This window comes from Cavia porcellus, unplaced genomic scaffold (genome assembly GCF_034190915.1).
Source record: "Cavia porcellus strain 051 isolate PalLab524CR breed Dunkin Hartley unplaced genomic scaffold, mCavPor4.1 scaffold_1, whole genome shotgun sequence".
In the NCBI taxonomy this organism is placed as follows: domain Eukaryota; kingdom Metazoa; phylum Chordata; class Mammalia; order Rodentia; family Caviidae; genus Cavia; species Cavia porcellus.
Genome location: NW_026947484.1, coordinates 215,169,692 through 215,181,727, shown reverse-complemented (window position 1 = coordinate 215,181,727; position 12,036 = coordinate 215,169,692). Strand labels below are relative to the sequence as shown.

Genomic DNA, 12,036 nt, shown 5'->3' with positions numbered 1-12,036 from the left:
TATAATTAGTATTTTTTAATCTTGAATGTCTATTCCAATTATTATTTTATTGATATACAGGCCAGAACAAACTGTGTAACCTATAGCACATCCCGTGTGGAACTAAAATTTCCTACATTCTATAGTTTAGCATCTCTGTATCAAACAAATAATCAAATTGAAGATGCAGACCCCGTAAGAACCCTTCACAGTTTATGTAAGAATCAGATCTTTCACATACATGCTGGAATATACCTGCTCCATTCCAGATACTCTTTAGAACATTTGCCAGCAATGAGGCATAGCTATATATGTGATACAAGGCTATCTGTGATGAACAGTGGAGGTGTGAGTGTTGCAAATAGAGGACAAGAAAGTTTCTTCTTTCAAATTCTGTAAAGTACAAGATTTGGCACACGGAGTAATTGAAGAACCTTCTCCTTACAGGATACCAGGAAGACCATAAGCATCAGTGGACCCTGGAGAACAATTCTCAATTTGAGTACAAATCAAAAAAAGACACCCTGAGATCTTGCAAAGCCAAAGAAGGCACAGAAAGACACTGTGTTTCTTCTCTGGCATGGTCTCCTAGAGAATCAGAGGATGCCTGAAAGCAGTCGTGCCTTAAATACACACAAAAGCTGGCATCCAGACCATACCTGAACATCTGCAGGTACCCCTGACCTCTGGAGAGCTCAAATAACAGAAAACAATAGAAATACCTGAAGCCACTACTCTGCTGCTAACACCAGACCAAACCTTAAGGACAGGGCTGAGAGCCTGTACAGAAGGTCCCCTGCAGACCCAACCCACACTGTGCCTTCAATTCCTGAGCCCATCTTTAGCTCCTACCCCGAAGTGGGAAAAGTAAGATGCCAGAAAGAAGGCAGGTTTCAGGGCAGAATCTGGGCAGAGCATCTGACAACTGTTGTCAACCTCATATATTCTTAAGTTTCAGTCTCAGTTTAGCTACTGCTCACAGTAAGACCAGAAACATGTTCTTTACCTCATTTACACTCAGGTTCCCAGTCTAACAAGCAGGAAGATTATCTCTAAAAACTCAAAATTACTGTAAGTGATGTGTTTTGATCGAATATTACATGCCCAAAGGAACTGAGAAGACCACAGACCACTGCAATCTACTAATAATATGGTAAACAATAAGATCTACTCCCTCCTACACTTCCCTTTTTGTCAAAGCAATAAAAAGGCACAGCTCACTGATTTGAACTTTTATGGTATTTCTTCCTTTCCTACCATACTACAGCAGTGCAAATGCATAACTAACCAAAAGAAACAGTTAAAAGGCCCAAGAAGGCAGGTGCAAAGAGCCTAGATAATCCTCAAGTGTTTTATTCATATATGCTAAAATAGACAGTTTACCTGGGTATATTACATTTACACAGGAAAAGTCCAAGTACCTGAAATTGTATAGCTGTTACTGATAACTTCATGAGCAGATCAAATGCTAAGGTTTTCACTTCTTCAAAAGTGCTGGTGAAACATTCTATTAGTGTTTGGAAACGAACAGCATCAATATCATGACTGAGTTGATACACCACTTGGATTCCACCTAACACAAAAAATGAAAGGAAGATTTAAAAATGAATTAAAGAAAAAGAAAATTAGCCTTCTGCAGCTATCCAGCCAAACTAACAGAAAATTAATACAGAATTTGTACTTCATACTTTACCTACACTAAGACTTCATACTTTAACCATAATAGCATAAAATTGCTTTGTACTAATTTATTTCTTCAGATGACAAAAATTGTTACAATATTCTGAACAGGAAATAAATACTTTTTAAAAATATAAAGCCATTTCACTCTCTTTCAAAAGATTTTATATGTAAGGTACGTAAGATTTAAAAATTTAAAAAGTACATTTAGGAAGGCATCTTTTAAAAATATCTTTATAAACTTCTTGACCTAAAATCCAAGTATCTTAGCTGAACTGACACAGAACAAGTATAATGACATACCCTGTCTTTTTTGTTTTTTTAAAAGCAAAACAGAAAAAAGGATAAAAACGATAGAGAATTTCAAAAAACAAGAATAGGAAATTAATACTAGGTAACATATTGTATACTGTTATTTTAGAAGTAGTTGTTCAGGTTATAAAACTTAGGCATAAAAAAATGATCAAGCATGGCTGGGATTTAGCTCAGCAGCATAAGCGCCTGCCTTGCAAGCAGGCAGTCGTGAGTTCGATAAAAAAGAAAAAGATGGGGCTGGGGATTTAGCTCAGCGGCATAAGCGCCTGCCTTACAAGCAGGCAGTCGTTGTAAGTTCGATCCCTGGTACCGATAAAAATGAAAAAGACAAAAAAAAAAAAAAAAAAAAAAAGATCAAGCAATCAAACAACAAAAGCATAAACTATTCTTTTTGACACTAATAGAGATTAGAGGACAGTTTGAACTAATAGAAATTAGGGGGACGGTTATCTATCGTGTGTGTGTGTGTGTGCATGTGTGTGTGTGCGTGTGTGTGTTTTGTGTTTTGGTATCAAGAATCAAACTCAGGACCTCACGTTTGCTATCCTGTCCTTTTTTTTTTTTTTTTTTTTTTGTCTTTTTTGAGAAAGGGTCTCCCTATGCAGTTCAGGCTGGCCTTGAGCTCACTTTATAGTCAGGCTGGTCTTGAACTCACAACAATCCTCCCACCTCACCACGCCCGGCTTATCCTGTCATTTTTATGTTGACCCAAGGATGCATTCCTGGAGTAAATTCCACTTGATCATAGTATATACAATATTTTTAATGTGCTGTTGGATATGGTTTCCTACTATTTTGTTGAGAACTTCTGATGTAAGGCTATTTGTCTATACTGTCTCTATCTAGGTTCGGCCTCACAGAGTGAATCAAGTGTTCTCTCCTCACCAATCCTCTGAAACAGTGAAAAGGGACTGATGTTAATTCTTGTTTATATGCTTGGTAAAATTCAATGAGGGAAGCCACTCATCCACATTTTTCTTTATTTCTTTATTAGGAGGCTTCTGATTACTAATTATTAAATGTTTGCTCAAATTTTTGAGGTGGTAATTTTCATGTTTCTAGTAACTTGCTCATATTATTATCTAATTTCTTGGCATATAACTGTTCATTATACTATCTTACAATGCTTTTTATTTAGTACAAATGTTTCTACTTTTGATTGTCACTATTTGCACCACGTTTCATTCTCCTTAGGCTATCTTTATAACTTGTCTTCATCTTTAGAAAACTTTCTAGTTTCGTTGATTCATTGCATTGTTTTTCTATTCTCTATTCCATTTATCTTTGTTCTAATCTTTCTATTTCCTTCCTTCTTCTAGCTCATCTTTTGTAATTTCTTGAGGTATAAAGTTAGGTTATTGATTTGAGACTTCTATGCTTTAACGTAAGAATTTAAAGCACTGTTTTGACTATATCCCAAAAGTTTTGCTATGTTGTGCTTTTCCTTTAATTCATTTTCTAACTTCCTTTGTGATTTCTCCTTTAACTTATTCGATAAGAGCTTTATTCAAATACAAAGCCTCTCTGACACCACTGGATGACAAGCTAGTCTCCCCATCCTCCTAGGGACTTTACATCTTCCATTTGTCTGCTTTTTTTCTTTGTTTTTTTTTTATTTTAAAGAGAAAAAAAATTTTCCGAACAAGATAATTAGAGGGCAAGAATGGTTAATACATTGTGCACTGTTATCTGTAAATTAGTTACTCAGAGCAAGATACCGGCACTTGACTGTTCAAACAATATTAGCACAAATCTTTCTTTTCAAAGAACTAAGAGAAACTGGAGGTATAACTATCTTAACTATTACACAGTTTCTTTTTTGTTTTTTTCTTCTTTTACCTTCCTTGTTTACTCCATTCCCCTATCCCGGTTCTTTCCTTTTGAAGCTTCCCTTTGTCTTCTTGAAATATTTTTTTCCTAGAACTTCTCTCCATCTATAGTTCTATGTGTTACTTGCTCTGTACTGTTTTCCTTCACTAAAACTTAAGTCCCAAAAGAGGAAGGACTCTGTTTTATACATTATATTATCAATGGCTACCTGATATACAATAAGCACTAAATTAGTATTTGCTGAACAAACCCTTTTAATTACAGGATCCAAGTTCCATCGTGAAGAAAGATATATGTGGCTTTTTCCTTTTTTGTCTGGGATACACTTTAGGAAAGCAAAGAACATTTTGTCTATAACCAAATATAAAAGAACATAAAATCTTCACATGAAAATTATTTCAATGCAAATGGAGGATAAATTTTCTATCCTGTATTTCAGGCTCCTTAGCCTCCTTTAAAATTAATGAGTATTGGGACTGGGAGTGAGTGAAGGGAAAAGAAAAAAAAATGAGGAAAAAAGGGATAAAATGGAAACAAAGCTTTATAAATAAGAAAGGGATGAAGAGTTAAAAAGAAGGGAGGAAAGTAGGAAAAAGAGGAATAAGATATATCGTGTAGAGGTACAAATTCCTTATGATGAATGTGGTCATTATGCATATTTAAATTGTACCAATAAACTTAATTATAAAATAAAATATAAATAAATAAAATTAATGGGTACAATCTGGCTACTATGTTTGCACTGCCTGCCAGTTGGTTGATTAATATAATTACTATGATTCAGTTACAGCCCAATTATATGTGACTCATTCATTAAGACAACTCAGGTTTTTCACTTTCAATGTATATGGGTTATAATATATTCACTTCCTCTCCTGACTGAAAAAGAACAGTCTACTTAAGCCTAATGGTTTTTCCCTGTACACTTCAGTAACTATAAATTCATTAAAAGTGCAAAAATTTTTTTGTTAAATGAATAATCTGTCATGCTCATATTAAAAACTTAAGTCCAGCTGTAGTACCACTAAAATTCGCCTTGGATTCATTGTCTATGAATCCTGTAACAAATCACCAAAAATTTGATGATTTAAAAGCCACATACATACACATACAAACACATAAATTTATTCTCTCACAGTTCTAGAAGCCAAAAATCTAAAATTAAGTATCTAGGAAATCTAAGGTCTAAAATTAGGATTCTAAAGGAGCCTCTTGCAGAACCTGGTAGCATTCCATAAACTGTAGCTATATCACTACACTGCAGACCTCCACTGTCACAACTCCTCACTTCTGGGCGTCAAGTCTGTCTCTGCCTCTCTCTTACGTGGATACATTCAATGACATTTTGTGATCGATCCAGATAATCAGGATTATCCCATCTCAGTATCCCTTAACTTGATTGTATCTGTAAAGACCCTTTTTCTGTACAAAGGTTCATGTTCATAAGTTCTGAGAATTTTTCAGATGTCTTTCGGAGGCCATGTTAAAGCCTACTGCCCCATCTTAAAAAGGGTGATTGAATTTATCATTGTGGATGGAATAGCTCAGTGTGAAGACAAAGGGTTCATTCCCCAGTAGGGAAAAAAAAGTATATCGTAGTGAATAATGGATCAAGTCAATAATGTACCTCCTGGTATGACAGCTTAAGAACACTGGCAATGTTTCTGCCAAAGAAACAAACCTTAACTCTGAGACACATTCCTCCAAAATGTTAATGCAATGAAGTAAAGTCCCAGATTAAAGAAGACTAAAAAGAGGCATAACACCAAAATGTAATGAGGGATCTATGATCTATTTCTAGATTGTGGGAAATTTCTTTTTCCTATGATAGATCATTTATTAGGACAAGTGTCAAAATTTGCATATATGGATCAGGTATTAGATAATAGCACTATACAACATTAAATTTCTGGAATTTGATCTTTGTGTGGCAGTTATAAAATCAGTAATAAATAGAAATAAAGCAAATATGGCAGGATATTAACAACTGATAAATCTATGTAGAGGGTACTTGCTTGTTCACTGCGCTATTCTTGAAACTTTGCTGGTGGATTGAATTTTCCCAAACTAAAAACTTAAAGAAAAGGATTTTCTTCAAATGAAGTAAGCACATATTAATAGCAACTAACCCTCCATTTCCCATAAAAATATTTTACTTTGATTAATAATAGAAAATGAAAAAGAATACAGCTATCATGTAAAGTTCTCTGATCCTCCAGTACCTCCTGTTAAAGAGCAGCTTAGCTAGGTATGTTCTTGCTTGACAACATCAAGAACAGGGTACAAGCGAGAAAGCCACACTAAGTTATACATACAGTCATGTATGCAGACAAAAAGAATCATTTCTTGCCAGAAAGGGGGAAAAAAATGATTCAAAGAGGGAAATTAAATGCACATCCTTTCAAGTACCTCAAAGGAGGAAAATCAGAATATCATTAAGTCAGGATGCCTGGAAATGACATCCTCATGATGTCTTTCTGAAACCAGCCTGAAGCTTATGAAACAGATAGTACATAAGGGAAACCACATTTTAACCACAAAGACTCACTGAGGAATATTATACATGAGAGATATTATTATTTTTATTGTTAACAGTTAGAGAACAAATTAAGTCCTTTCTTAAAACAGTGAAAAACAAAATAAGGTAAGAGCAGCAACTCTCCCTACAAGTGTAATCCATGAAAATTGTAGTTCTGAGTTGGCAAACAATGATCAATGAAGAGAGACAGTTTCTCTCCCTCATATCCTTTACTAGCAAATTAAACTACATAAAATAAGGACACAATGCTAAGAAGAAATCGTAAAGAAAAGACTATAAAACTGAAACTTCAAGTAAAGCAAAAAATACTGCAAGTGCACATGCTTTGAGAGGAAAAAAAGAATGCTTCCTCCAAATGTTACTAAAAACTTACCTTCTAATGAAGGAAAAACTTCAGCTATTGATCCTAAGATGGTTAAAGCAGAAAATCTAGTTGAGTAGGAAGATCCAGGAAACAGCGCCTCAAAAAGACTGTTGCAAATGGATGACATGAAACTCTAAAAAAAATTTACAGTACAAGTTATCCCAGAGCATCACTCCTAAGAGTGGGTGTTTTCATTCACTGTAAATTGACAGTAAGATTTTTTTTTTAAACAATACTAGTTATTACTCGTGATAATTCATCTTGGCACTGTTATGGTTTGAGTCCTTAGGCTTCACGTGCTTCAAGCTTGATGCACAGTGTGGCAGGGTTGAGATGGTGGGACCTTTCACAGGGCAGAAGGTGATTTGGTCAGGGGCTTCCACACTCATGAGCAAATTAATGTTGCCTCTTGGGAGTCTGGTCTTGTGAAACTAGTGAGTTCATACAAGAATGAGTTGCTATAATACAAGTCACACTTGCTAGAATGCTATCTTGCTTCTGTACCCTTGCACATGCTCCTTCTACCTTTATCCTCTTTTCTTCCATGCTGTGACACAACTAGAGGGTTCTTGCCAAGATGTTTGTACAGTGCTGTTGGAAATTTATAGTCACCCCTTTACTTCATAAACCTGTTTTCCTTCTGAAATATTTAGCCTCAGGTTTTTTGTTATAGCAACACAAAAGGATCAAGACAAGACCCTTGACCATAACAGTGTATCACAACTTTAATGGAACCTACCTTTGCAGATATAAGTATAATTTCTATTGAACCTTAGATAACAAGAAATAAAAACCCCCATTTTAGGAAAACAACATATAATTTGCACCTGATTTGTCCCAGAGCTGGATGATGCTGGTTTTCCTAATTTTAAACTATTCTAATTTTTTTAGGGGAGCTCCGGGGGTCAAAAAGGACCGTGTGTTTGCCAAACAGGTGCTGTGCCACTGAGGTAGATCCTCAGCTTTCCACTCTAATTACTAATATGGTATTGGTTAGGGATGAAGACATTTTTTTCAACCACTAGCCTCCTTTTCTTCTCCAGCACCTTGTCTGCTGGTTGCAGTATGCCTACCATCCAGAATGCACAGCACCCACTATCATGAGGATCACAACAACACAGCACCAAGGTCAAACTCCAAAAGCAACAGATAACCACTAGTTAGGAAAAAAGATCATAAATACAAGGCTGACCCAGATTAAATTTCAGAGGACTAATGCTTGAAAAATGCATATCCATAAGCATAATCTTAAAAAAAAACCCACATACATGAAAAGTTAGAATCTCCATCCACAAAATAGTTTGTGTTTCTATGTACTTAAGATTTCATGAACATCATTATACTTCCTTTGCAAAAGAAACAAAAGACATGTCTTTAAAAATCTGGCACTGACGTAAGAGAGTTTAACACAGAATTGTCACAGTAACACAGGAGCACAGGCTTATTATATACTCTAAGTCACTTTAATGGCTCTGAGTAAAGCTTTTTAGAATGACTTAAAAGTTTACAAGAAGCTTTCTCATTTGAGCCTTCTTACTTCATCCTCAAATCTACAGGGCTAGGAACACAGGTTGGTGTGAAGGCCTTGCGTTAATCCCTAGTAGTCCCCTCTCCCCCAAAAAAGTGTTTCTACCTTTTAAATACAAAAATTGAAAATCAAGACCAACCATACAAATGTTTCGAGTAGGTATTGAGTATGTCATAGCTCAAGTGTTTTATTAATTTATTATATCTGTTTCCTTGAACTGTCTTCTACCTGGGTCTCAGAAGAAAATAAGGTTCTGCTTCTGAAAGGCTAGATTAGGAGTCAAAAACCAGTGAAAAGTTCATTTGTTCTTCTGAAAAGAAACAAGATTGTCAAACTACACCCTGGTCCAGATGGGAGCCGCTATATCCGGGGCTTCATCTACCCTATTAACACAGTGCCTCGGAATTCAGCCCAACTCCTTATGGGTCACAGCAAATGGACCCAAAGCCACTCCATAGCTTGACTGTGGAACCAGCAGTCACTAACATCAAGACACTGTAAATCACCTGAGTCTAAATGGGAAATAGGCCCAGCCACAGCCATCTTTTACCCTGGGAGCTGTGACCTACCTGTGTTTTAAAGGTACAAGCTGTAAGTTATGGAGGTGAGCCCATTAATATCATTCTGTAAAAGTCCCCAGGAGTGGACACTCAATCCCCAGGAGGTTTATGTAACACCAACCCTGAAGATAAATAGCACAGAAACACAGTTCACCAAGAAACTTCCATCTATTTCCCTCTAATGAATATGCACATGCATATTCGTAATTGTTTCAGGTTCGATAAGGCTCTGTATGTCTGGAACTTTTTCTCCTACCTTATATTGCTGTAAAGAAACAGAAGGTTGCTCTTTGGTTAACCCATTCTCTGGTTCATGTTTGGATTTACCTTGCTCCAATTTATAAAGTACCTGAGAACTTTCTTGTATCCTACAAAACAACTTTTGAGACAAAAACAAAGCATAAGTAAAACACATATTGAACTGAAAGGCCACCATGAAAGGGAAATTTTAAGGCAAGGAGAATACTGACTCTTAAACTCTTAAAAGTCTATTATGTTAATTTTATGGCAAAAAATTGATATTTACATTTTTAAAAACCAACAAGTATTACTGCAACTAGAATACTGCCATTAAACTCTCATTTCCTTTAAATTGGCCTGAATCTAAAGATGATGTACTCATTTTTATACCAATTATTCACCTCAGAAATGTGTTGTGACTAATTCAAAAGTAATCATTTTACATCCTTCATCCTACTATCAAAGTTTTCTTAAAACTATCTTTCACCCCAGTGCTAGTTTATTTTCTTTCAAAAAAAAAAAAGCTCAAAGTTGATTTGCTAGACCAAAATGAAAGAACTTTTTCCTCTGGATTTTGACCTCAAATACAAGCTCTATGAGATCACTGAGCAGGTCACAGGAGGGCCATGAAGAGATGTGATTGCTCAATTCATGACCATCCCCGCCCTCGCCCAGAACCTGAGCTCTTTTTCAAAATGATTTCCAGAACAAAGTTCACCATTTTCCAATACTTTCTGATGTAAAATTCTACCTTTTTGAGAAGAGAACAGATCTGCTGCCGCACTCCTGGAGACTGGCTATTAAGATTGTATGTGATGAAGAACTGAATCCACTGCATTTCTTCTGCAGAAACAATTTCTGTGCTTCGACTGCTTTCACAAAGCAAGCCTAATGTATCTATCCGTACCTAAAATACATCAAGCAACAAAACATTTATTTGCCAGTTAAGTAAGTAAAACCTTAATCAACTGAAATGTCTAATTATTTACGCAGGCTACCAAAGGGAAAAAAGTTTTAGCTTATCCTTGTGCACTTGAGAAAAGTTTTCAAAGGTCTGGTAGTTATTTCTATTAGTTACTTTTATTAAATATATAAACGAGTGCTTTACAAAAATAAACGATCTGAGGTCATATTCCATGGTAATGCTCAGTCGGCTTCATTCCCTTTTCTCTTTTTCCTCAGTGACATGTTACCCCAGGGCCCCTCACCGCACTCTGCACGTGACTGCCATGCACTTCCAACTGATCTCCTGGTCAGTTTTTGTCCCTACTCTGTAAACTCATCACTGTTACCATTGATGTGATTTCTTGCTGAAGACAGAGCAGCTCTAGTTGAATGGTTTATTTGAACTGATGGCTGAGAGCCCAAAATTACCAGCCTAGCCCTGCAGCAGTATATAAAATACACCAAACCTTTCTCTCTGTCAGCAAGTGGCCTTAACCATTGTCCAGACCTTGTGGTCTGTCCTCCTCCAGCACTCCCCATTCTTAATCAGCTACCACCTACTCTGATCAGCTTCTTCTGAGCCTCCCAGGGAAGGCTGTATGCATAATGGCACTTCACTACCTGTGTTTTTTTCTCACAGTTTTCCCGGGATTTACACAAATTTGCTCATTTTTCAATAAATACGGAAACCTCAGCATAAGAATGATACTTTTCACTTCCTGTTTGGCCTTGCTAAGGACTTATTCCCAAAACAGCACTAGGCACACGTAGGGGCCTCTATTTTGAACTGTTAAATGAATGAACAAATTACAGACCCGCTGTGATGTACAAATACCCAGCAACTGTGTTCCTTACTTGGCAGTGCTGATGAATTAAGCCTTGCTTTATCCTTGCACTGGACACAAGGTTCTCCCAGGCATCAGTTGCAGACTGCAGATGTCCATGAGCTCTGGCTGCTCGCAGACATGCCATTAAAGCTCCCAGAGCCCCTCTGCTACTGCAGGACCCTAAGGAGGAAGATGGCTCTTATCTCAAAAGCACAAATATAAAAACCATTACTGTGCTATATAATTATTACAATTGTCAGTGCCCATGTTCACGTTTCCAATTAACATCATCTTTTAACGAAAAAAAAAAAACATTCTAAGCTTTGTCGAACATGATCTAAAATTCCTACCCTAAAGTAACCATTATTGCAAACTGCTTTTGTATCAAGAATTTTAAGCAAACATAATTCTCATAGTGTTAACATAAATCATAACTTATTTGCTAGTAATGTTTACTTTTTCCTTAATACTTAGAAAGTGAACTAAGAAGTAAATCAGGGTGGAAAAAATCAAGTGAAATAGTAAAAATAACAATACACTAGTAAAAATGACTTACTGGCAAGAATAAGAAAAATACTTCAGTGACTAAAGACCATTATTTTTCTAAAAATAAATACTGATCATCTTATATTGTGGAGCTACCATTCTCATTAGTAAAGATAAAGTAGGTTTATCTTAAATCTACTTTAAAGAAGTGCTGGTTTCCAGGGTAGGATATCAGCCATCACTAAAGAGGCGGAAAGCTCTGGCTCACAGTTACCTTGATATAAAAAGACAATTTTTCTTCAGAAAGAATCCTAAATTTTAGACAGTTTCTCAAAAAGGCAAAAACAATTGCTGATTAAGGTTATAAATAATGGAAGCTCGATACTGCAGCCCACATCTATAGCCCCAGTTACTCATGTGGCTCAGGCAGCAGGGTCACTTGAGCTCCGAAGTTCAAGGCCAGCCTACACAACATAGCAAGATTCCATCTCAAAAAAAGTCTTTTTTTGTAGAGAGATCAAGTTTTTCTATCGCCTTATGATTACTTGCTGATGTAATAAAAATATTTTAGTCATTGAAGTTGAAAATATTTCTTAAATTGTGGTGAAGGATACCATATCTTTGCACTATTAACAATATAATTTGAAGATTTATCTTAATGGGCAAGAATGATCATTTACCACATTAATTACTATTATGCTTTCATCCAGTGATTCTTTCAGGGTTACTGAATTGCAATGAAA

At 36.0% G+C, this 12,036-nt stretch overlaps 1 protein-coding gene across 2 annotated transcripts in view; it reads right to left on the bottom strand.

Moving 5' to 3' along the window:
• The window catches only part of Thada (THADA armadillo repeat containing), a 315,049-nt gene that overhangs the window by 282,625 nt on the left and 20,388 nt on the right, over positions 1–12,036 (bottom strand). For both annotated transcript variants that reach the window (XM_063229252.1, XM_063229250.1), the window contains 5 exons: positions 10,836–10,987; positions 9,787–9,942; positions 9,052–9,174; positions 6,717–6,840; positions 1,401–1,552 (listed from right to left, as the gene is read on the bottom strand). In XM_063229252.1, the coding sequence (XP_063085322.1) occupies positions 1,401–1,552; positions 6,717–6,840; positions 9,052–9,174; positions 9,787–9,942; positions 10,836–10,987 (707 nt within the window). The remainder of the gene's footprint in view (positions 1–1,400; positions 1,553–6,716; positions 6,841–9,051; positions 9,175–9,786; positions 9,943–10,835; positions 10,988–12,036) is intronic.